General features: G+C 57.3%; 2 protein-coding genes across 5 annotated transcripts; both read right to left on the minus strand.

Annotated features, from left to right (window-relative positions):
* Window positions 1-437: 437 nt before the first annotated feature.
* On the minus strand, window positions 438-11,756 carry MBD3 (methyl-CpG binding domain protein 3). Of its 4 annotated transcripts, none has more exons than XM_082651763.1 (6): window positions 11,546-11,756; window positions 5,602-5,761; window positions 4,909-5,046; window positions 3,954-4,044; window positions 3,318-3,495; window positions 438-2,176 (listed from the first exon to the last, which is right to left on the minus strand). In XM_082651763.1, the coding sequence occupies exons 1-6, from the start codon at window positions 11,557-11,559 to the stop codon at window positions 1,984-1,986; spliced, it is 774 nt and encodes a 257-aa protein (XP_082507889.1). In that variant the 5' UTR covers window positions 11,560-11,756; the 3' UTR covers window positions 438-1,983. The 4 variants fall into 4 exon arrangements, with proteins under 4 accessions (XP_082507889.1, XP_082507888.1, XP_082507887.1 ...); XM_082651762.1 differs by having other exon boundaries at window positions 4,909-5,007; window positions 11,450-11,756; XM_082651761.1 differs by having other exon boundaries at window positions 11,450-11,756.
* Window positions 11,757-19,438: 7,682 nt separating this feature from the next.
* Window positions 19,439-23,542, minus strand: UQCR11 (ubiquinol-cytochrome c reductase, complex III subunit XI). Its single transcript, XM_082652614.1, has 3 exons — window positions 23,398-23,542; window positions 20,310-20,458; window positions 19,439-19,810 (listed from the first exon to the last, which is right to left on the minus strand). The coding sequence occupies exons 1-2, from the start codon at window positions 23,445-23,447 to the stop codon at window positions 20,338-20,340; spliced, it is 171 nt and encodes a 56-aa protein (XP_082508740.1). The 5' UTR covers window positions 23,448-23,542; the 3' UTR covers window positions 19,439-19,810; window positions 20,310-20,337.
* Between the last annotated feature and the right edge of the window lie 60 nt (window positions 23,543-23,602).

A 23,602-nucleotide genomic window follows, 5' to 3' on the forward strand; every position in this document is an offset into this window, starting at 1 on the left:
TACAGGGTCAGCTCAGCCACACCCTCTCCCTTGCCCCTGCGCCGGGCCACGAGGAGCCCCCGCTGAGCTCCCGGCGTGGACCCCACTGACAGGTCCTCATCTCTCCCAGGAAGGACATGGGCGCACCTGGCATCAGCCCCGCCCCCACCCGCAGAGTCGGCAGGGGCCTCCAAGGGAGCTGCGGGGACTGCGCTGAAGGTACCCAAGTGTGCTGGCTTTCAGGAAGCCTCCACACCCAGCTCTCACGCCAACACTGCCGGGGCCCAAGTGTCAGGAGGCCCCACTTGGGGCCATGGGAAGCCCACCCTGCCTGGGAGAGGCCAGGGGTCTGCCATCCCCTCCCATCCCCCAACCCAGGGCAGGATGATGAACTTCAGCACAGGCAGGCTCCCAGCGCTGCGACACAAAACCTGGGATTCTGATAAACCAAGGCCCCAGACCACGCTGGCCCGACACGCTTTATTCAACCCCACCCACAGGAGCCTCCCTCGGGGCCGCAGCCTCTGTGGAGGGGCCTTCCTGGGGCCCGTGATGGCCTGGCCCCCGGCAGTGTCACTGCGGCCTCCGCAGTGCAGTGGCCGCAGTCCTCAGGGCTTTGTGCTTTGACTGGACTAGGAAGGATGCAGTCAGCCCAACCTCCTGGGCCAGAGTCCTTGGAGGGAGTGGGCAGCGAGTCCCAGCCCCGAGGGGCTCCCACTGCCACTGTCACCCCGCCGGGCAGGCCACGGCAGCCCACGGTGTCTGGCCCGATGAGGCAGCGACCCAGGCTCCCCCGCCCCCCCGACAGTAACGGCCGCGCGTGTGGCAGGGCTGGGACAGGACTGGCGGGCCCTGGGGCTGCACCGGCCCGGGGTTCGTGTCTCCAGGCGATGGAGGGGCTGGGGGCCACCCCAAGGGCATTCCTGGGGCTGAGGGAAGGGGGCTGGCCCGGGGTCCACTCAGGGTAGCAGAAGCTCCCCTGGCCAGGGGCACTTGCTGCAGGGGGGGACAGCGTGACTCTGACCGCCTCCAAACCCCATGCTCCACAGAGGCCGCTGCCCAGGACTGGCCAGGAAACGCGCCTGGGATGGGGATGCAGAAGCCCCAGGTGGTGGGAGGCCCCACACCTGCCAGATCAGCACCACTGTCCCTGTTCTATGAGGTGAGACTGAGGCCTGGAGGTCAGCCGATGGCGGCACTGGCCTGGAGCCTGGCCCGAGTCCGGCCGTGAGCAGTTAGTTCTCTGTCCGCGGCGCTGACCATCAGGCTGGGCCGGGCTGCAGACAGTGAGGTCTTCAGGCGCTGAGGCCTGAGTTCCCATCCGTGTGCAACAGACAGAAGGTTAAGCAGCTACGTGGACATCGGCCTCACCTCTACCATGAGTTTTACTGAAGGAAAATGTCCGGGTTGTGCCATTTGCTCTTGGGAGCGCTGTGCCCGCCGGGTGGGCCCTGGGGAGCCATCCTGCATCCCCTTCTGGAAGGGCTGATGGGCAGTCCGGGATACCGTCCCTCATGTGTGCAGGTCGGGAGGGGAGACAGTTCCACAAATGTTTCTCCAGCCCCGCGGGGAGCCTCGCAGGCGGCCCAGTGGCAGCTGTCCTGTGCGAGAGGTCCAGGGCAGCAGCCACGGGGACCAGGCTGGCCCGAGTTCAGTGTGGAGCCATGACCCCGAGGAGGGGCAGACATGGGGGGGTCCATCAGGCGAGAGGCCGTGCTTCAGCCATGTCCCCGTGGCCCAGGGGAGGGGACACGCCTGGGCAGGGTGAGGGCCGAGTCTGCAGGTGGCCCCATGCGGGAGGGCAGGCGGGTGGGGCCCGTGCAGGGACAGAGAGGGCACCATCCGTGCCTGGCAGGCCGTCCTCCTTGAAGACAGGTGCTCTCGGGAGGCGCCCGGCCCAGCACTGCTGCCACTGGCACAAGGCAGGCCCCAGGGACCCGGACCACCCCTCACCCGTGGTCGCTGCCCGCGCGAGCTGGAGCTGGGACCCGGCCAGTGCCTGCTCTACACGTGCTCCATCTCCTGGTCCTGGTCGGGCCCCTCCTCCTGGTCCCCGTCGTCCTCATCCCCGTCAGCGCCCGCCCTGCCCAGTGGCGCCTCGCCGTCCCGGGCCAGCTCCTCCACGTGAGCCAGCATGTCGGCCATCAGCGCCTCCTCCAGCCGCTTGCGGACCTGCTGCACCAGTTCCTCCTGCCTCCTGCGGACACAGGAAGACCTGCTGGCCAGGGCACGTCCATCTCTGGGGAGACGGGGGCGCTGCAAGCGCCCCGTCCAGACAGACGCCCCCGCTCCCGCCCCCGGCCCCAGCACAGCCCCCAGGCCCTCCCCAAATCAGCGCCGCTGAGAGGGCAGCTGCTGGCCCGGGCCAAGGACCCCTGTCCCCTCCCTGCCGCCTCTAAGGTGCCCCCCTCAGCACGTGGACCTGACTCTGTGCCTGTCGCTCCCCTCCACCGGCCACGAGTCCCTCCTCCCAGCAGGACCACAGCCACTGCCACTGCTGGACCTGACACCTACGGTTCCCACCTCACTGACTTTCTATTTCTGCAAGTTGTGCTTTAAAGATCTGCTTGGACTTTTCAGACAGTCGTGCTCTTTTCCTGCCCTTTCCCTAGGGATGAGCCCTGTGCATACACGTATGTGAACATGCACGCGTGTATGTGTGCATGTACGTGTACGTGCATATGTGTACGTGTTTGTGCATACGTGCAGTGTATGTACACACGTGTGTACCTCTGTGTGTGTGTGTGTGTACACGTGTGTGGTCTCACCGCCGTGTCCTCGCCTCTCTCGGGGCACAGGGCTGCCCTCTCGCACCCACCTGGCTTTTACCTGCAGTGCCAAGACTGCCCCCCACAGCACTCCAGGTGCAGCTGCTCTGCCGTCCAGCCCCTCCGCCTTCTCCCAACCTCAGCTGTGCACTGATGTTTCAAAGCTGAACACCACGCATGTTCTACCCTCTCAGCACCTCTAGATGTTTCCTGCCCAGGAGCCACTTCCAACCACCTTCCAGGAGGCCCTCCCAGACAGCTCTACCCGCACCTGGACACCACCCACAGGGTCCTGGCCAAGCACAGGCCCAGCATCCAGGGCCCGGGACGTGCTCTGCTTCCCCTCAGCCCACCCTGCCCGGTCCTGCATGTGCCAGCGCCCCCTGACCCAGGGCCTCACAGCCCACGTGCAGTCCTGCTCAGGGGAGCCATCGCAGGGCCAAGAGCCCTGTCCTCTCCCGCCCCTGCAGGCTGCCCCACCCCCCAGGCGCCCGCCTGTCTGAACTGAGCCCTCCCCCAGCCACTTCCACATCACACCTGGATACTGGCGTGGGGGGGGTGGGACGCTACCTGATGTCCTCATCGGTCACCATGAAGGCCTTGCAGAGCGGCTGGGCTGTGTTGAGCCACACCCCGGGGTTCTTCTCCACGGCGGCTGAGAGCTGCCCGGTGATGGGCATGGTGCTGGTGTGCAGGGCGCTGGCAATGGCCGAGAGCAGCGTCTCATCCGTGCAGCCGGGACCCACGCCTGCCGGGCAAGGGAGGGTGGTCGCTGCGGGCACCAGCCTTGCCCCCTCAGCCCCGATTTCATTCTGAACCTCCCTTTACAGCAGGCCCTGCCCGGTCCTGCGTGTGCCAGGGCCTCACAGCCCACGGGCAGTCCCACTCAGGGGAGCCGTCGCAGGGCCAGGAGCCCTGTCCCCCAGGCGTCTTCCTGTCTGAATCGAGCCCTCCCTGGCCATTTCCATGTCACACCCGGACGCTGGAAGGGGGCGGTCACTCCACGACATACAGGGAGACAACTACCCTCTCAGGGACAGCAGGGATGCTTTTATGGCGCGGCAGGGAAACCAGACCCCCGAGTGTTTTCAGGACCCCGTGACCAGACGCGGCCCCAGTGTCAGGTGCAGCCCGGCTGGCCCCAGGTTGGGGGAGCACGGGCCTCATCCCTCCTCCATCTCCCCCTTGCCCCCTGCAGGGGGTCACCTTGCAAGCCCTTGGGGAGGTCCATGGTCTTCACGAGCTCCTCCGCGATGTCAAAGGCATTCAAGCCGCTCAGCTTCTTCTCCCAGAAGAGCTGCCGCCACACAGACAGACGTCAGGCCGACGGGACGGCCAGGCCACCTGCTCCCACAGCAGGCGACCCTAGGCGGCCAGGATGGGGGTCTCAGTGTGACCTCTGACCCCCACACTTGCTGGGGCTGCTCGCGCCCCGGGGTCCTCACAGGGCAGAGAAACCCCAAGCCCTGCTTCCGGCAGGACGAAGACCCAGGACGTCAGATGCGCCATCGGACAGTCTGTGGCTCCCCTTCACCCTGGAGTTGGGGGTTGGGAGGTCCAACCTCCACCCCGGGCTGAGCCACGGGCCCAGGGCAACAGCCCTGGCCGACCCCTGTCACAGCCCGAACAAGCGCTGTCCGTGGGCACCGCCTGGTGCAGACAGGGGACCCAGGAGCCCCCGGACGGGCAACAAGCTCACACCCTCAAGTGCACCTCCAGACTCTGGGGAGGGGGGCGACAGGCAGCCCCACAGGTTTCTGACCTCTTACCTAGAGGGCTCCAACCCAAATGGAACAGCACCCAGGGCAGCTGGCCATGGCGGGGCCCATGTCCTGCAGGGTTCCTGAGCGTCTCCCCCTCTGACGGCCATGGCCCCCTGCCCTGGCCTAGCACCTCCACACCCCGCTATCTACCGGGCGTTTGTAAAGATGCGTGAAAACGCGGCTAAGGCTCAGTTTTTGGAAAACAGATCACAAAACTGCATTTGTGGGATCTTTTCAATCTGTTCAAGACAGCAGCCGGCCCGAGGAGGCCCCGCATACGCGTGTCGGGTGCTGGTGCCCGCGGGACCGTGCCCCGGGGTGACGGCTCCTGACCGCGGCGCTGGGGCCCCGGGCCCGCGGACTCAGCTCTAAAGAGTGGACCAAGTGCTGGAGCTCACCTGCCGGGGCTGCTCCACGGCCTTCTGGGGGTCGCTCTTCACCTTGTTGCTGGGGTGGTTGGTGATCTTGGTCACTGGCTGCTTGAAGATGGATGCCGTCTGCCTGACCGGGAGGGCCGTGTTCAGGTCGGGCTTGCCCTGCAGGGTCGGGCAGGGTCCTCAGCGGGCTTTCCCCGTCAGCGAGAAAGCCGTGCCCCACAAGGGGCTTCGGGGAACAGGCCCCAGTCACCAACACACCCCGTGGCACCCACGGATCCAGAGGCAACGCCAAGCCCAGGCCCAGCCGCTTCGCTGCCCTCGGTGCGGCCGCAGCGGGGACTCCGTACACACACCTGCTCTCTCTCATCCCCCCACCCCGCCCTTCTCACCTCCCGCGCCTCGTTCTCCGCAGAGAACGGGACTGGGGGCGCCCTGGCCACCTCTGTTCTGCAGTCGGGGCAGGGAACAAAGTCCCCCGAACATGCGTCCATCAAAGACCCACAGACACACTGGTCACCAGGCACCCAAGTGTGGACCAGAGTTGAGCCGCCTCCCAGGCCCCGTGCCCGAGCCTCTCCTGGGGACAGATGATGGGCGGTTTCCTGTCTTCTTTCTGCTTTTCCACAGCTGCTGAGCTCCCCACAGTGAGTAGCTAGGCCTCTAACTCCAGGACGGTGGGTGAGCCCTACCCAGCAGCGGTCAGCGTGGGCTCACCTTGACCTGGCTCGGGGAGTCATAGCGCACCCGCTGCCGGCTCTTGTTCATCTTGCCCATCAGCATCTTGCCCGTGCGGAAGTCGAAGGTGCTCAGGTCCATGGAGCCGCCCAGGTAGCGCGCCAGCTGGGGCTTGCTCCGGAACTTCTTCCCGCTCGGGCTGCAGACACAGCGCGGTCAGCGGAGGGGGGAGCCGGGACGGGGGCGCCAGGCCAAGCCGGTCCACCCTCTCCCCAGCGCAGCAGATGCTGAGGCCGAGAGCAGGGATGGACGCCCCGACCTTCGGAAGGATGGGGCCCAGCCCTGGGAGCCTGGCTGGAGTTTCTGGAACACTCCAGAAGCAGAATCTGGCCATGTTCTCGAGAAAAGACCCAAGGATAGCAGGTCCATTACAGCATTATGGACCTGTCCTGGGGGGGCTGGGCTGTAAAACCTCAGTTTTGGGGCTCTTTGGGCACCAAAGAGCTGCCCAGGCGAGACCTGCTGGGAAAGCCTGAAACCTGGCTGTGAAGCTCCGCCATCCTGCTCACCCCACGGACCAGCTCAGCGGACTCGCCTTTCTAGAAAAAGCTAACGCCAACCTCTAGCTGCAGTGCAGACTCAGAGCTCATGCTACAGGTGACCAGAACGGGACCCAGTGAGCACTAATAATGACACGTCCCTGGGCACGGGGACTCCTGCAGCCACTTTGGGAAACAGTCTGGTAGCTCCTCTAATGGTTAAACAGCAATTCCACCCCTAAGTATCCAAGAGAAATCAAAACACATGTCGACATAATAACTTACACCTAATTACTCACAGCAGCATGACTCTCTGGGCAGAGTGAAAACAGCCCAGATGTCCCTCCACACATGGGAGCATCACTCAGCCACAAAAAGGAGAGAAGCCCTGACACTCGCTACAACGTGGACAGACCTTGAGAACATGATGCTCAGTGAGAGAAGCCAGACACAGAAGGACACACAGTGTGTGATTCCACTGATGGGAAACGTCCAGAACAGGCAAATCCAGAGACAGAGAGTGGGTTCCTGGCTGTCAGGGACTGGGGCTTCTCTTTGGGGTTATGGAATGTTCTGGAATTAGTGGTGATGGTTGCACAGCCCTGAATGTACTAGAAACCAGTGAGCGGCACACATGATCCTCCAGCAGGCCTGGCACCCGTCTAGGACGTCCCTGTCACTCTCCATCTGAGGCTAACGAGGGCCTGCACTTTGCTGATCTCCCCTGAGAGCCTCTAGGCTGAGCCTGAATTCAAGCCAGCACACGCCCGCCCCCTCCAGGTGTCCCTGGGCACTGCGGACAAGTGGCAAAAGTGTGAAGAGTGGAACCCCTTCCAGCCCCACCAGGGCCTCACCTGGGTCAGGGCCAGCCCCACCACCTTGGGTTCTGAGACCCCCGTGGACTCTTCTGGAAGATCCATTTTTCCGTTATGCTCTGTGCTGGCTGACGTGAACAGGGTCCACGTGCCTGGAGCAGCGGAAAGGACCCTGAGTCCCGACTCTGGCTCCAACTATGGCCACAAAGAGGGCCAGGACCCTGACAAGCACTCGCCAGCACTTCTTGGCCTCCAGTCACCCCACCTGCTGCTGTTCTGCTTTAAAAAATGCATGAGGACAGGGAAACAGAAACGCAGAACTGTAGACTAGGGGCTGGGGAGCAGGGCTAAGGGCAGAGATAGTTAAAGGTCTAGGGCTCTTCTGGGGGGAGGAAAAGGCTCTAACTTTGACCGTGGTGGTGGGTGCTGCTACCTGTGAATTGTACGCTTTACACGGGTGAACAGTATGGCATGTGACTCCTACCTCAATGAAGCTGTCACAAAAGTGAACGCAAGACAGAGAGTGGATGGGGGCTACGAGGAGCTGGGGAGTTAATGGACACAGGGCTCATTTTGGGGTGATGAGAACGTTCCGGAACTAGAGAGTGGTGATGGGTGCATGAAAACTGCTGAACTGGACACTTTTAAACACTGAATCGTATGGAATGTGAACTATATCTCAATTTTAAAAACAGGTTTTGCAGATCTGTATTGGGACAGAAAGATGAGCTGTTTTATCCAATAAAAGAAAAAAACTTCTGCAGTAAAACCACAGGTGTAGAACAAAAATGAGCACTGCGGTCTTTCTAGGGAAACAGGCCTACCCGGTGGAGTAGACAGGTAGCCAGAAGCCTGGTGGCCCTCGGCTGAGTCGGTTAGGACCCTGAAGCATTGGGGCCGTCATGGGGATGGAGCCAGCACCAAGCGCGGAGCCCAGGGCCTGGGCCGGATGCAGGGCTGTAGGAGCCGAGCCGTGATGAGTGAGTGTTGACCCCAGGCCTATAAGGAGGCTTGTAACCCGAGATGCCCAGTGAGGCCCAAACAGCAAGATGAAGCTGGTTCTGGCCAAGCTGAGCCCGCTGCCCAAGGAAGGGGGGTCAACCTGCCGAGCACTTCCTGCTTTCCTGAGTATTTGCACCTTTAAAATGACCTCTGGGGTCTTCCCTGGTGGCGCAGTGATTAAGAGTCTGCCTGCCAATGCAGGGGACACGGGCTCGAGCCCTGGTCCGGGAAGATCCCACATGCCACGGAGCAACTAAGCCCATGCGCCACAACTACAGAGCCTGTGCTGTAGAGCCCACGAGCCACAACTACTGGGCCCGCGTGCCACAACTACTGAAGCCCACACACCTACAGCCCATGCTCCACAACGAGAAGCCAATGCAATGAGAAGCCCACACACAGCAACGAAGAGTAGCCCCGCTCGACGCAACTAAAGAAACCCCGCGTGCAGCAACGAAGACCCAATGCAGCCAAAAATAAATAAATAAATTTATTTATTTATTTTAAAAAAAAAAAAGAGCTCTGGGACTTCCCTGGTGGTCCAGTGGTTTAAGCCTCCACGCTCCCAAGGCAGGAGGCGTGAGTTCTATCCCTTGTCAGGGAACTAGGATCCTGCATGCTGCAATGGTGCAGCCAAAAAAAAAAAAAAGCTCTGGAAAGTCCTCTCTATTCCACACACCCCAAAGAATGACGCTAACTTCCAAGTCCTCAACTTCTTGCCTGGATTGTAAATGTCAGGCAGGGAGATGATTTTTCCAAAGAAAATGCTCGGCTGTAACCAGATGCTCCACCGCCATCTCCCAGTCCTGAGGGCCAGGTCACCAAGCTGGAGGGGTGTGTGGGTGAGTCCTACAGAACTGTCTGTGAGGTTGCTCCACCTCTCCTGCGAAGAACACACTGGCTCTCTCCCACTCTCTGGACTAGCAAACCAAGGTTCCACATCCCTAGGGGCAGGGCTAAGATCCAAGGACAGGTCTGTCCGACTCAACAGCACCGGAGATCTGCTTTCCCTCTGCATTAAGGAACCAGGAAGGGACTTCCCTAGTGGTCCAGCGGTTAAGACTCCGCGCTCCAGGCTTCCCTGGTGGCGCAGTGGTTGAGAGTCCGCCTGACGATGCAGGGGACGCAGGTTCGTGCCCCGGTCCGGGAAGATCCCACATGCCGCGGAGCGGCTAGGCCCGTGAGCCATGGCCGCTGAGCCTGTGCGTCCGGAGCCTGTGCTCCGCAACGGGAGAGGCCACAACAGTGAGAGGCCCGCGCACCGGGGGAAAAAAAAAAAAACTCCGCGCTCCCAATGCAGGGGGTCCAGGTTCAATCCCTGCTCAGGGAACTAGATACTTATCCCTCAAGTAAAAGATCCCACATGCCACAACTACAGATCGCGCAAGCAGCAACGAAGATTCCATGTGCCGCAACTAAGACCTGGCGCAGCCAAATAAATAAATACTAAAAAAAAAAAAAAAAAAGAGAGAGAACCAGGGAAATCCATCTGTGCTCCCTGCCTAGACACCTGGCTCGGCATCAGGTGGTGAGAAGGCCAAGGGCCCACATTCCAGAAAAGATATCACATCCCCCCCAGACCTCCGACCTGCTGGGACAGGGTAGGTCATCCACACCAGAGACCTGGGAGTGGCACTGGACCCCGCACCCTGCATCCTGTCTCAGGCCCTCACCTCTCATTGGAGCCGTGGGAAAACTGAAATTCCATCTGTCCAGCCCCAGTTTGGAGCTGTTCCCTACCACCAGACCCCTATGCTCGGGGGCGGGGCCTTGGAGCGGGGTCCCACTTGATGGAAGCCCGGAGAGGTTCCCAGGCAGGTGGGGACAAGAGGTGAGGCGATGACAGGCTGAGGCCCTCTAGCCACGCTGGCCCCGGTTCAGCTCCTGAGCCTCCTCACAGGCTGCTGGCGCTGCCTGGACCCTCCTCCTGGCCCCACTGCCAGGGCTCACCTCTGTGCTGCCTCCCCAGACAAGCCCTCACTGACCCGCACCCAGCTCGACCAGGCACTCCCATCAATCTGCCCCTCACAGACCCCCACATCTCTCTGCATATGTCATCACCTGTTAACTATGAAAGCAACGGGGTGATGGCTGGGGCACCAGCTGTCACCCAGGAGGGGAGGGCCCAGGTCTCACTCCCAGCTGAATGGCCAGGACACCCAGCATGTGCTGCAGAGGCATCTGTTAAATTAACAAAGGACTAGAGGAACAGAGACCTGCCTCATTCTTCAGACCTAAAAGGAAGAAGTGAGAACACCAGTGCGCTCAGAATTAAATGAGGGGCGGTGGTGAGAGGCCTCTTCACGCACCCAGAAGGAAGCTTCTCTAAACAGCCAGCGAGGGAGTGACGTCACAGACAGCCGCAGTGAGGGGGAATACACACGTTTCCCTAAAAGATGATCGTAACCCCACTATTTCATGCTTGACATTACGAGAGGGGCAGCCAATTACAGTACACACTGGAGGGCCACCAGCACTCTTTGGACACTAGAACCTGAGCTTGTCCTGGATGAGCTGCCATCCTTACCCTGCTCACTTCCTTCACTCCTCCCAAAGCGAGGACAGCAAAGGCCCAGGACCTGCTGCACACCCCCCAACACCTGGCAGGCATTCAACACGTGGCAGGTGTCCCGCCTGCTTTTCTTTTGTCAGGGTCCTAAAGCAAAGGGGAGGGAGCCATCAAGCCTGGCTCAGAAACAAAAGCATCTTCCACCAATCAAGAGGAAAAAAAAAAAAAAAAAGGAAGGAAAAGGCAAACAGCAGGTGGTTGACGGTCTGAGGCTGGGCTTCCAGCCGCCTACTGATTCTGTTTCACTGGGGGTGGGGGGGTCCCTGCCACCTTTCTCGGGCCAAGGGCAGCCCTCCCTCCAGTTTGGGTGAGGGAAGCTCACAAAGGCCGCGTCCCCGGTCTGGCGACTGGAGAGGCCACTACCCACGGTGCCCAAGGATGGGGGAGGGGCGGCTCTTAAAAGACACGCAGCTCCAGGACCAGGCCACCCTGTGAAGGGCCCAGAAACCTGCATCTCTAGGCAGCCCTTCCTGGTCCCCCAGAGGGAACCCTGCTCCCTGAAACCCGGGATCCCCACCCGACCCAGACTGCGCGCGGCCCCAGGAGCGCCCCACGAGAACCAAAGGGACAGCCCAGCCCCCACCCCCGCCTCCCAGCGGCATCTGGCCCGTGCCGGGGTGCCCCTTGCCCAGCCGGCCGCTTCGCCGCGGCCGCCGAACAAAGGCCGCCGCCAACCCGGGGCCGGTCCCAGGACCATGCGGCAGCGGGGGGAGCGCAAGCACACTGAGCGAAGGCTTCGCCGGGCACGCACGCGCACTGGGCTCGGGCCCGCCGGGCACGCACGCGCACTGGGCCAAGCGCCCGCCGCGCGCCGGCACGCACGCACGCATGCACGCACAACGCACGCACGCACAACGCACGCGCGGGGCCCAGGCCGCGGCCCGGGTCGGGGCGCCCAGGCCGCCGCAGAGGCCGCTGGGAGACGCCCGTTGGGGCCCTGCCCGGCCGGCACGTTCATTCACCTATAGTAAAAGACATCCCTGTGGCCGGCCGACAGCCCCGACCTTCTGGGCACTTCTTCCCTCTCCCAGCCCTGCGGGAGCGCCGGGCACTCCCACCTCTTCCGCTCCATCGCGCCCGGCTCCTCGACCCGCCGCCGCCGCTGCCGCCCGGACCCCCGCTCGCCGCCGCCGCCTCAGCTGCCTCCACCGCTGCCGCCGCCACTTGCCGCGGCTGTTCCGGCCCGTGGGCCTCCGCCCTCCGCCCCAAGCCGGGCGCGCGCCGGCTTTGCCGCCCTTTCGGCCCCCTCCCCGCGCTCGCCAGCCCCCGCTCGGGGGGCCCGCTCCGCCCACCCGCCCGCGCGCGGGGGCCCCGTGCTGCGCAGGCGCCGCACAGGTCCCGCCCCGCCCGTGGCCTCAGGCCCCGCCCCTCGGCGGCGGCGCCAATCAGCGCGCGGCCTGAAGGTGGGGCCTGCGGCGGCGCGCGGCTCCTCCGCTCCGCGCCTGCGCCCTGGCCCGCCCGCAAGTGGCTGGTGGCCCCTGCTTGCCGCTGCGCTGTCCGCCTTGGTCTCTCCCGCGTCTCCTCCGAGGCCTGTGTCCCGGGATGCCCGTTCAGTGCCGCACCGCCATCCCGCCGCTTCCCTGGTCTCGTCACTGGCATCCGCGTTTAGGGTCATTGTCGGTGACCACCCACCTCCACACCCCAAGGCCCACCCGACGCTTTAATGACATATCAGAATCGGCCCCCTTTTCCTGCCTCCTCCTTAGTCCAGCCGCTTTCTGTCTCCTGGGGCTCCAGGCCCTTACTTGGGAATCTCCCGCCCCACCTTGTGTCCCCTCTCCCTCCCCCAGGCCCTCTCCTGCCTGCCCTGCTCCCCCAGGGCAGAGCCTGGCCGGCCCAGGTCAAGTACTTAAGAAAAGACTGCTGAGTGAGTGGCCTTAGCTGTGGGCAGTGCCAGGTGCGGGCTGGGCCTCCCGACGGGCCTGTCCTGGCGTCGGGTCCCTGGGGGAGGGGGAGGCTGCGGGTGGGAAGGCCCTGGGCTCCCCCGAGGGCAGCAGGCCTGGGCCGCGCACCTGGAGCTCCCTGCAGGTGTCTTCGCAGCCTTGGGGCCCCCCCAGGTCCCTGCTCTAGTTGGAGGCGGGGCTTGGGCGGGACGCCGAAGACCATGGCCCGCAGGTGTCACTTGTTTATTTATATTAAGTCCCCGGGTAAGTGTAACTTCTCAATTCCTTAACGTCCCTTTCCCTCCTGCGTTCCCCAAGGGGTAGCTGGGCTGCTCTCCCACAGACAAAGGGCATAGTGGCCGGGAGGCACCCTGATCGGCGAGCGGTCACCCCATTACAAAGCTGGTTCGGGGCACTGTATGCCTGTGTGCAGGTCAGGCCCAAACCCAGTGCTCCAGGACCTGGCCTTCCACAGAGAGCAGTACTGGTCGCTGTTGTGTTTTCTCCCAGTGTGTGCGATTTCGTTTTAATTTAAAAATCAAAGTTGCAAAGATAGACGCGTGCATTGTAATCGGTGAAAGCACGTGAAGACTCTTAAAGGAAAAAGTTGTCAGCCTTCCTGTGACAGGAGACCCCAGCACCACTCCAGCCCTGCTTTTACTTCTCTTGGGTGCACACCCAGAGCTGGAATCACTGGCGATCCTACATTTTATTTTTTTGTTTTTGTTCATTTTTTGAGAAGGGCAAAACATTAATATATTTTTTGTAACTTTTATACAGTTTTCAAAGTGTGCTTTCCATTTACAGTTATTACCAAATATTGGCAATATTGCTCATGTCCTACAGTACATCCCTGAGCCAATCTTACACCCAACAGTTTGTACCTCCCACCCCCAACCCCTATCTTGCCCCTCTCCCCCTCCGCTGGTAACCACTAGTTTGTTCTCTGTATCTGTGAGTCTGCTTCTTTTTTGTTGCTGTATTTTTTAGATTCCATAGATGACCAGGATCATACAGTATTTATCTTTGTCTGACTTATTTCACTTAGTGTAATACCTTCCAAATCCCTCCATGTTGATGCAAATGGAAAAATTTCCTTTTTTATAGGTAATATTCTATTATATATATGTACCACATCTTTATCCATTCATCTGTTACTGGACACTTAGGTTGCTTCCGTGTCTTTGCTATTGTAAATAGTGCTGCTCTGAACACTGGGGTGCATGTACCTTTTTGAATTAGTGTTTTTGCTTCTTTTGGATATATACCCAGGAGTGGAATTGCTAGGTCATATGGTACTTCTATTTTTAGTTTTTGCAGAAACGTCCTTATCGTTCTCCATAGTGGCTGCACCAATTTACAGTCCCACCAACAGTGTAGGAGGGTTCCCTTTTCTCCACAACATTCTCACCAACATTTTTTATTTGTAGACTTTTAGATAATAGTCATTCTGACAGGTGTGAGGTGATACCTTATTGTGATTCTGATTGGCATTTTTCTGGTGATTAGTGATGCTGAGCATCTTTTCATATGCCTGTTGCCCTGTGTTTAATTTTTTGAGGAACTGCCAGACTGTTGTCCACTGTGGCTGCCCCATTTCCCATTCCCAGTAGCAGCGAACAAAGGCTCTGATTTCTCCACATCCTCCATTGTTATTTCCTGGGTTTTGACAGCCGTATACCCATGGACGTGTGGTGTTGGATTTGACCTCATGGTTGGATGATGGAAAAGCAACGCCTCCACCTCAAGAACCAGCCCCGCCGGTCTCACTTGCTTCTCAGGGAATCTGAACCCCTCGGGTCCAGGCTGACCCCAGAGCATAGACAGTGGGACTCTGGGAGTTACTTGGCCCGAGCCAAGGACTGTCCTCAAGGGACTGGTCCAGAGGCCTGACCGGGAGGGTGGCTGTGACCCAGGGTGCTGGCGGCAGACGCAGAGACGAGAGGCCAGGAGGCCTGGATGGGAGGGACGGGGGCTGCCCAGCTCCTCTCCCGTTGGGCTGGGCGCTGCTCCTTTGAAATAAACTCTTTGCCCAGGCCTGCTGGCCCAGTCCCCAAGCAGACGCCTTCTCCTGCCCGTCTCCACAAGGTGAAAAATAGAAATTAAACCAGGAGGGGCCATGTGAGGACCTTGAAAAGTCTTTCGGAGGCAGGGTCTCTCTGCCCTGCAACTGCTGCTATTGGGGCCAGTGCATTCTCTGTGGGGTCATCCTGGGCACTGCGGGGTGTGGAGCAGCATCCCTGGCCCCGCCCACTCATGCCGGGAGACCCCCCCCCCCAGTCGTGACAACCACAGATGTCCCCAGCCAAGCATTCCTGCAAGCTAATATGAGGCATTCATGGCACTTACCTTGGGCAGAAAATTTAGTGGGCGCCAAAAACTTCAAGATTAATGGCAGTTAATGCAATATTTTAACAATCCAAAATGAATGCAAACAATCCATGATGAACAAAATGTCAAAAAAATTTTAAATTTTATTGAAGTATAGTTGATTTACAATGTTGTGTTTAATTTCCGCTATACAGCAAAGTGACTCAGTCATACATTCATATTTTTTTCATGTTCTTTTCCATTATGGTTTATCACAGGATATTGAATGTATTTCCCTGTGCTATATAGTAGGAACTTGCTATTTATCCATTCTACATATAATAGTTTGCATCTGCTAATCCCAAACTCCCACTCCATCCCTCCCCACCCTTGGCAATCACAAGTTTTTTCCTCTGTGTCTGTTTTTCTTTTGTAGATATGTTCATTTGTGTTGTATTTTAGATTCCACATATAAGTGGTATCATATGGTGTTTTTCTTTCTCTTTCTGACTTACGTAGTATGACAGTCTCTAGTTGCATCCCTGTTGGCTGCAAATGGCATTATTCTTTTTGATGGCTGAGTAGTATTCCATTGTATATGTACCACAATTTCTTTACCCATTCATCTGTCGATGGACATTTATGTTGCTTCCATGTCTTGGCAATTGTATATAATGCTGCTATGAACATTGGGGTGCCTGTAACTTTTCAAATGATAGTTTTGCCTGGTATATGCCCAGGAGTGGGATTGCTGGATCATATGACAATTCTATTTTTTGTTTTTGTTTGGCCACACCATGCAGCTTGTGGGATCTTAGGTCCCCGACCAGGGATTGAACCGGGGCCCTCGGCAGTAAAAGCACGGAGTCCTAACCACTGGGCTGCCAGGAAGGTCCCTATTTTTAGTTTTTAAAGGAACCTCCATACTGTTCTCCATAGTGGCTGCACCAATTTACATTCACACCAACAGTGTAGGAGGGTTCCCTTTTCTCCACACCCTCTCCAGCATTTATTATTTGTAGACTTTTTAATGATGGCCATTCTGACTGGTGTGAGGTGGTAACTCACTGTGGTTTTGATTTTCATTTCTCTAATAATTAGCAATGTTAAGCATCTTTTGGTGTGCCTATTGGCCATCTTTGGAGAAATATCTATTTAGGTCTTCTGCCCATTTTTCGATTGGATTTTTTTTTTTGTTATTGAATTGTAGGAGCTATTTGTATACAAAATGTAAAAAATTTAAATACAGATTGAACAGTACTGTGCCATTTTAAAGTGAGACAAAATGAGGAAGATATGCGCTTTATACATTTTTAACGCAATATTTACTGAACACCAACCTAGTACAAGACATTGTAGGAAGATTTTTTTTTTTGGAAGATATTTTTATTTTATTTATTTAGTTATTTTTTAATTTAATTTAATTTAATTTTAATTTATTTTATTTTTTGGCCGCTCAGCGTAGCATGTGGGATCTTAGTTCCCCGACCAGGGATCGAACCCACACCCCCTGCATTGGAAGCACAGAGTCTTAACCACTGGACCACCAGGGAAGTCCCCCTTTATACAATATGTTTTTATGTAGGTTTTTTTTTTTAATAAGTTTATTTATTTATTTATTTTTGGCTGCGTTGGGTCTTTGTTGCTTCGTGCGGGCTTTCTCTAGTTGCAGTGAGCAGGGGCTACTCTGTTGCAGTGCGTGGGCTTCTCATTGCGGTGGCTTCTCTTGTTGCAGAGCACGGGCTCTAGGCACGCAGGCTTCAGTAGTTGTGGCTCGCGGGCTCTAGAGCACAGGCTCGGTAGTTGTGGCGCATGGGCTTAGCTGCTCCGCGTCATGTGGGATCTTCCCGGGCCAGGGCTCGAACCCGTGTCCCCTGCATTGGCAGGTGGATTCTTAAGCACTGCGCCACCAGGGAAGTCCTTTGTGTAGTTTTTGATGGTTAACTTTCCCCTCCCTGAACACTGAAGTGGTTGAAAAAGTATTGAAATGTTGAAAAGGAGTTGTATGAAAACTCACAGAAGTTTAAGCCTAAATATTGTACTTAATCTGAACCTGAAGTTATTAAAATTTTACTTTTGGCTTTCCCAGAAGCAAACTGAGATATTTTCATTAAAACCATTAGCCATTACAAAAATACATAAAAACTCGTGTATAGGGGCTCACATTTCCTTTTGTTTCAGGCTTTGATGGGGGGCTGTGGGACTCTCCACATCTGCATGAGTTAGAAATTTTTAAAAAAAAAATCGAGTAACTTATCTCAGAATCCGTCACTTATAGGTATTTAAGTGGCATCTATTCATTTATGTCTGAAATAACCTCACTCCACAGATATTGTTATAATGGCAAATGACAGGAAATGAATGTCCTTTGCTAATAGACTGGTTAGTAAATGTTGGTACTAGTCAGCCGTTTAAAAACTGAGGATGCTGTGTGTTTTTTTTTTTTAAATTGAATTGCAGATTTATAATGTGTTAGTTTCAGGTGTACAGCAAAGTGATTCAGTTATACACATGTATGTATATTTTTTCATATTTTTTCATTATGGTTTATTATATTGACTATAGTTCCCTGTGCTATAGAGTAGGTTCTTGTTGTTTATCTGTTTCATTTATAGCAATGTACGTTAATCCCAAACTCCTAATTTATCCCTCCCTTCCCCCCTTTCCCCTTTGGTAACCATAAGTTTGTTTTCTGTCTGTGAGCCTATTTGTTTTGTAAATAAGTTCATTTGTATCATCTTTTTAGATTCCACATATAAGTGATATCATATGATATTTGTCTTTGTCTGGCTTATATCACTTAGTATGATAATCTCTAGGTCCATCCATGTTGCTGCAAATGGCAATACTTCATCCTTTTTTTATGGCTGAGTAATAGTCCACTGTGTACATGCAGCACATTATCCATTCCTCTGTCAATGGACATTTAGGTTGCTTCCATGCCTTGGCTATTGTAACTAGTGCTGCTATGAACATTGGGGTCCATGTATCTTTTTTTTTCTTTTAATAAATGTATTTATTTATTTTTGGCTGCATCGGGTCTTTGTTGCTGCGCGCGGGCTTTCTCTAGTTGCAGGAAGTGGGGGCTACTCTGTTGCGATGCGCGGGCTTCTCATTGTGGTGGCTTCTCTTGTTGCGGAGCACGGGCTCTAGGCACGCGGGCTTCAGTAGTTGTGGCGCACAGGCTCTAGAGCGCAGGCTCAGTAGTTGTGGCTTGCGGGCTCTAGAGCGCAGGCTCAGTAGTCGTGGCGCACGGGCTTAGTTGCTTTGCGACATGTGGGATCTTCCCGGACCAGAGCTCAAACCCGTGTCCCCTGCTTTGGCAGGCGGATTCTTAACCACTGTGCCACCAGGGAAGCCCTCCACGTATCTTTTTGAATTAGAGTTTTCATCTTTTCCAGATATATGCCTAAGAGTGGAATCACTGTATCATATGGTAATTCTATTTTTAGTTTTTAAAGGAACCTCCAAACTGTTCTCCATAGTGTCTGCACCAGTTTACATTCCTACCAATAGTGTTAGGAGGGTTCCCTTTTCTCCACACCCTCTCCAGCATTTGTTTGCAGACTTTTTAAAAATATTTATTTGGCTGCTTTGGGTCTTAGTTGTGGCACGCAGGATCTTTCGTTGCAGGCTTCTGGTTGGGGCACACAGGCTTAGTTGTCCCACAGCATGTGGGATCTTAGTTCCCCGAACTAAGATCGAACCTGCAACCCCTGCACTGCAAGGTGGATTTTAACCACTGGACCACCAGGGAAATCCCTTATTTGTAGACTTTTTCATGACGCTTTGTGCTTTCCAAAGTGGCATGGCTTCCAGGAAATAAGCAATAGGTGTAAAATGTTTGTGCAGAAAAGTGTGTAGAACATGCCACTACTTGTGTTAAAATATACAAAGCTGCTGTGGACTGAAAGTGTCTCCCTGAAATGTATATGCTGACACCCTAACCCCCAGTGTGGCTGTATGTGGAGATGCCCCCCCGAAACAATTAAGGTTAAATGAGGTCAGAAGGGTGTGGCCCTGGTCCCCTAGAATTAGCATGTCCTCAGAGTCCCTGGAGAGCTCACTTGCTCACGTCAAGGAGAGGCCACGTGAGGATGCAGTGAGAAGGGGGCTGTCTGCAGGCCAGGAGGCGGGCCCTCGCCAGGAACCAACCCTGCCAGAACTGAGCTCAGACTTCCAGCCTCCAGAACTGTGAGACACTCATTCTGTAGCTTAAGCTGCCTGGCCTGTGTTTTGTTGTGGCAGCCCAAACAGACTAATAAAATAGCTCTTCTTCACAAATAGAACGTTTCTAGAATTTTCCGGAACTTGGCAGGAGTTGGAGGGAACTGCCTGTATGCAGTATATCCTCGTGTACCCGCTCATTTTTGTATCCCCGGTGATGGTTTAACACGTCTACAGGTTCTGATGTTCCTCCTTCAAGGCACAGAGCCTAATTCTCCTCCCGAATCAGGTGTGGAGCAGGAGATGGCCTGAGAGTCCCGAGTAGGTCATACAAGGCACAGAGGCTCTTCCCTGCCTGCTCTCGGGCCGCTGTGTAGTAGAGAGGCTCAAGCAGCGTCTGGGAGGCCCACGTGGGGAGGAGCCACGTGAGGGGGCCGCCGGGAAGCCCCGACTCCCCACCCCACCCCGGTGCCACCCTTCATCATGCAGCTGATGCCACCACTGCAACCTCATGAGGGACCCTCAGCCAAGACCCCCCCAGACAGATCACTCCCAAATTCTCGCTGAGAGATAATGAATGTTCGTCTGGAGCCACTAGGTCAAGGGTAACTTTTTAAGGCAGCAATCGATAAAAACCCCGTGCAGGTATTATCCACTAAACATCTGAAGTAATCAAACCATGTCTGCCAGCCGCTGGGAAACTGCAGATTCGCAGTTTTGGAGTTGAAAGGCTCCCCGGGTCATCTGGGCCCCTGGGCCTGCAGTCAACATAACCAAGCCCCAGCATGAGCACATGCAGGCCAGCAGGTTTCAGAGTGAGGTTTAATGCCATGTGTGTTCACACACCAAAGTTATTTCCACCAACGTAGGAAACCTAACTCGCGCCGTGTATTTCCTCGAGGTCAATCCCAAGAGCCTGGGCCGTTCCAGATGCAGATGGAAGGGGGCAGCACCACCAGACACCTGGAGGGGGAATGAAGCAGGGTGAGCAGCAGATGCTGAGCGCCCAGTAAGAGCACAGACGCCGCCAACAGGCTCTAACACCAGATCTGGCTGTGCCACTTAGGAGTCTGTGAAATGGGGATGCGCGTGCACTCTGGGCTGTCAGGTGGGCAGCACAGCGCCAGGCTCGTCAGAGCTCATAGCAGCCCGCCCAGGGAGGCCAGCCTCCACTTTCCTGTCTGTAAAACGGGGCATCCCTCCGCCCCACCCAGGGTGCAGGCTCAGCCTCCAGGACTGAGCCCCGAGGGGCAGCGCCCACTCCCCAGCCCCACAAACCGAGGCTGCTGGCTGGCAGCTCTGCGCCACCAGGCAGGAGGCTAGTGCAGGGCTCCGCCCTCAGGCAGGGTTCTCCAGGTGTGCCCCCAACACCTGCCGGTCCAGCCCTGGACCTGCGGGGAACACTGCTCCTCTGCTGCTCAGGAATCCCGGGCTACACCAGCCGACAGCTGCTGAAACTTACCGGAGGGGTCCGAGGGGGATGGGTTTAATTAATCGTCCTTCTTGAACTTGCCGTTGATGTAGGGCACCCAGTCCAGAATCAGCCGCCAGTCAGTGGCCCACACCAGCCCCAGGGCTCCCACGGTGCCCCACATGCCCACTGTGGGTAACCTGCAAGAACGGGGGTCAGGCCTCACCCTCCCGGTAGCGTGGCCGGATCCCCCCCATCCCAAGCTGCCATTTATCAGGTGCCCACACCACCCCCACACACCAGGCCCTGCCCAGCTTTGTGGACACATCCTGCTGATGACCCCGAGGAGGGCAGGCACCAGGCAAGTGACCCCGAGGCAACTCCATTCCCATCTGCTTTCATATGAGGATATGCATGAGGGGTTTTTTTGTTGTTTTTTTAGTAAATTTATTTATTTATTTTTGGCTGCACTGGGTCTTCGTTGCTGCACACGGGCTTCCTCTAGTTGCGGTGCACGGGCTTCTCATTGCGGTGGCTTCTCTTGTTGCGGTGGCTTCTCGTTGCGGAGCACGGGCTGTGAGCGTGCGGGCTTCAGTAGTTGTATCACGTGGGCTCGGTAGTTGTGGCTCGCGGGCTCTAGAGCGCAGGCCCAGTAGTTGTGGCACACGGGCTTCGTTGCTCTGTGGCATGTGGGATCTTCCCGGACCAGGGCTCGAACCCGTGGTCCCCTGCACTGGGAGGCAGACTCTTTTTTTTTTTTTTTTTGGGAGGCAGACTCTTAACCACTGCGCCACCAGGGAAGTCCCTGATTAAGGTTTTATTTGAGGAATTCCACTAAAAAAAAAAAAAAAAAAGCCCAAGCTTGTAAAGCATAAGGATATCTAAACTTTGCAGGTAGGCACGTTAATGTGGTTTGCAGCAGCTCGATCCCTGAGACAGCCGATGGACTGAGGGAGGTGTGAGTTATCAGGGTCCCTGTCTCACAGATGAGACCAAGGCACAGAGAGGGCAAGCCATGCCCCCGAGACACACAGCCCACCGGGTGCAGAGCCGAGGCAGGGACTCCAAGACCACCACACTCCCCATTTACGTCCATTGATGGGCAGGGTCCAGGACGGCCCCAATAGTCCCACCTCCTGGTGTTCACACCCCTGTACAGCCCCTCCCCTTGAGGTCGGCAGGATCCAGTCACTCGCCTCTGATAAATCAAATATGAGAGATGATGGGCTGTCACTTCTTTCGTTTTGGTTTGGTTTTCTTTGGCCGCACCACACGGCTTACGGGATCTTAGTTACCCGACCAGGGATTGAACCCAGGCCCCGGCAGTGAAGGCGCCGAGTCCTAACCACTGGACCGGACCGCGAGGGAATGTCACTTTTGAGATGGACTTTTAGGGACTGGCTCCGTCAGGGCGTGCTCGTTTGCTCTTACCCTCTCTGCGGGGAGCCAGCTGCTAGTTTGTGAGCTGCCCTGTAGAGGGGCCCCTGTGGCAGAGGATTGAGGGTGGCCCCCTGCTGCAACCACAGGTGTGACCTGGAAACACATCCTCCAGTAAAGCCTTCAGATGAGACACTGAGCAGGGGACTCAGCTGTGTTCCAATTCCTGACCCACAGTAACTGACAATGAATGTCTGCAAAGCTGCTGCATTTGGTGGGCTCTTTGTTATGCAGCGACAGAGAACTCTCACAGGCTCCATCGCTGGTCTGTGCAGGGGCAGAATTTGTGCATGGGTGCCCACTTCACCGGATCGCCATAACCCATGGGCCTGGGGTGTTGGGGTGGAGAGATGGAAGCAGCAACACCCCCTCCCCAACCTGCCTCACCAACGACACCCCCTGCTCCCTGGGGAGACCCTGGGGAGAGGCCCGTACAACTCAACTTTGCGCCTTGGTGGGGTCCCGGGTTATTGCTGCTTTTGGAACAGGCTCTGGGGCAGGTGTCACGAACAGAGAGGGAATCTTTCCTCTCACTGCCCAACAGCTTTGAGGGGTGCTGAGGTCAGAGGAGCCTGCCCTCAGGGAGGCCTCCACCGCCCGCCCCCCTCCGCCCCGCCCCGCCATCATCCTGGCCGCTCCCCTTGGGGCCCGGTGCAGCTCACAGAGAGGGAGGTGGCCACACGCCTGACCTCCACGGGGCACCGAAGGTGATGATGCTGCTGACAGTCCCTCGTGGGACTTCTTTACACCCTCACCACCTCTCCTCCCCCTCCTCACAGGAAGACGCCCGGAGGAGCTGAGTGCAGAGTACCCCGCTGGTGAGCGCGGATGCTCCGAGACTGAGACCCCACAACTCCATAGTGTCTCCTGGGGGTGAGTCCCGCTTCCTGGCCTCAGGAAGCCAGTGTGGGTGGGACAGGACTGCACCCACCCCCTTTATTACTTTACATCAACCTCATGCCGTGGATCACATCGGTTTAATTTTTTTCTGGTCCACGACCTAGAGCGTCAGCCAGGAAAGTTCCGTTTATCGCTGTGTCTCCGGCACCCGACTCAGTAGTAAGTGCGAGCACACATCAGTTGCTCAGTGGGTGCTGCTGCCGACTGAACGAAACCCTGGATGAGGGGGTCGCTGCTCTGACCACGCGCAGATAGGGACGGACCGACAGCGCCCGGAGGCTCGAGCCGCCCGCGGTAGGGGCTGCAGGGGCCGCTGGCGGTCCCACCCGACGCCAGGGACGGACTTTCGTCCTGAGCCTGGGTCGCCCCAGCTGTAAAGCGCCACTGTCACTGTCCACCCGAAGGTCCCTGCCGGGGCTCAGGGACACGACTGCGGAGTACAGGCCCGCTGTTTCTCAGCGCCTCACGTCGTGTGCTCCCCAATCCCGGCTGCCACGTGGGGTCACCCCCAACCCACCCGCCTCCCACGGGGGTCAGTCAAGGACAGGCGCAGCCCTCGGCTTCACAACAACGTCAAACAAAAGCAAAGCCAGGAGCGCATAGGGTCAGTTTCCAGCCCCAGGAGCTGAGCCGGGGATGCTGGGCGCGGACTGGGTGGGCACCATCGCGGCCCCCAGGCAAAGCGCCTCAGGGTTGGGGGCCAGCCACTCGCGGGGCAGACCGCGCCGCCGCTCTGTGCCTCAGTTTCCCCATTTGGGACCCGGGAGGACAAGGGGTCCGGGGGCGGTAGCCGCATCCTCACCAGTTTCTGGCCAGCTGGCGGTAGCGCGGGCCCACGAACCGTTCCAACATAGCGGCGCCGTCTCAGCTCAGGGTGACCCTGACCCCTCCGGCTCGGGCGCACTGCGCAGGCGCGGCCCCAGCAGCGCGCAGGCCCGCAGGGAGGCCCCGCCCCGCCCTGCCCGGCCCAGCCCAGCCCAGGCGGGCTGACCGCTCGAGATCCGGGG

The sequence above is a fragment of the Grampus griseus genome (genome assembly GCF_964374135.1).
Source record: "Grampus griseus genome assembly, chromosome: 3".
NCBI lineage: Eukaryota > Metazoa > Chordata > Mammalia > Artiodactyla > Delphinidae > Grampus > Grampus griseus.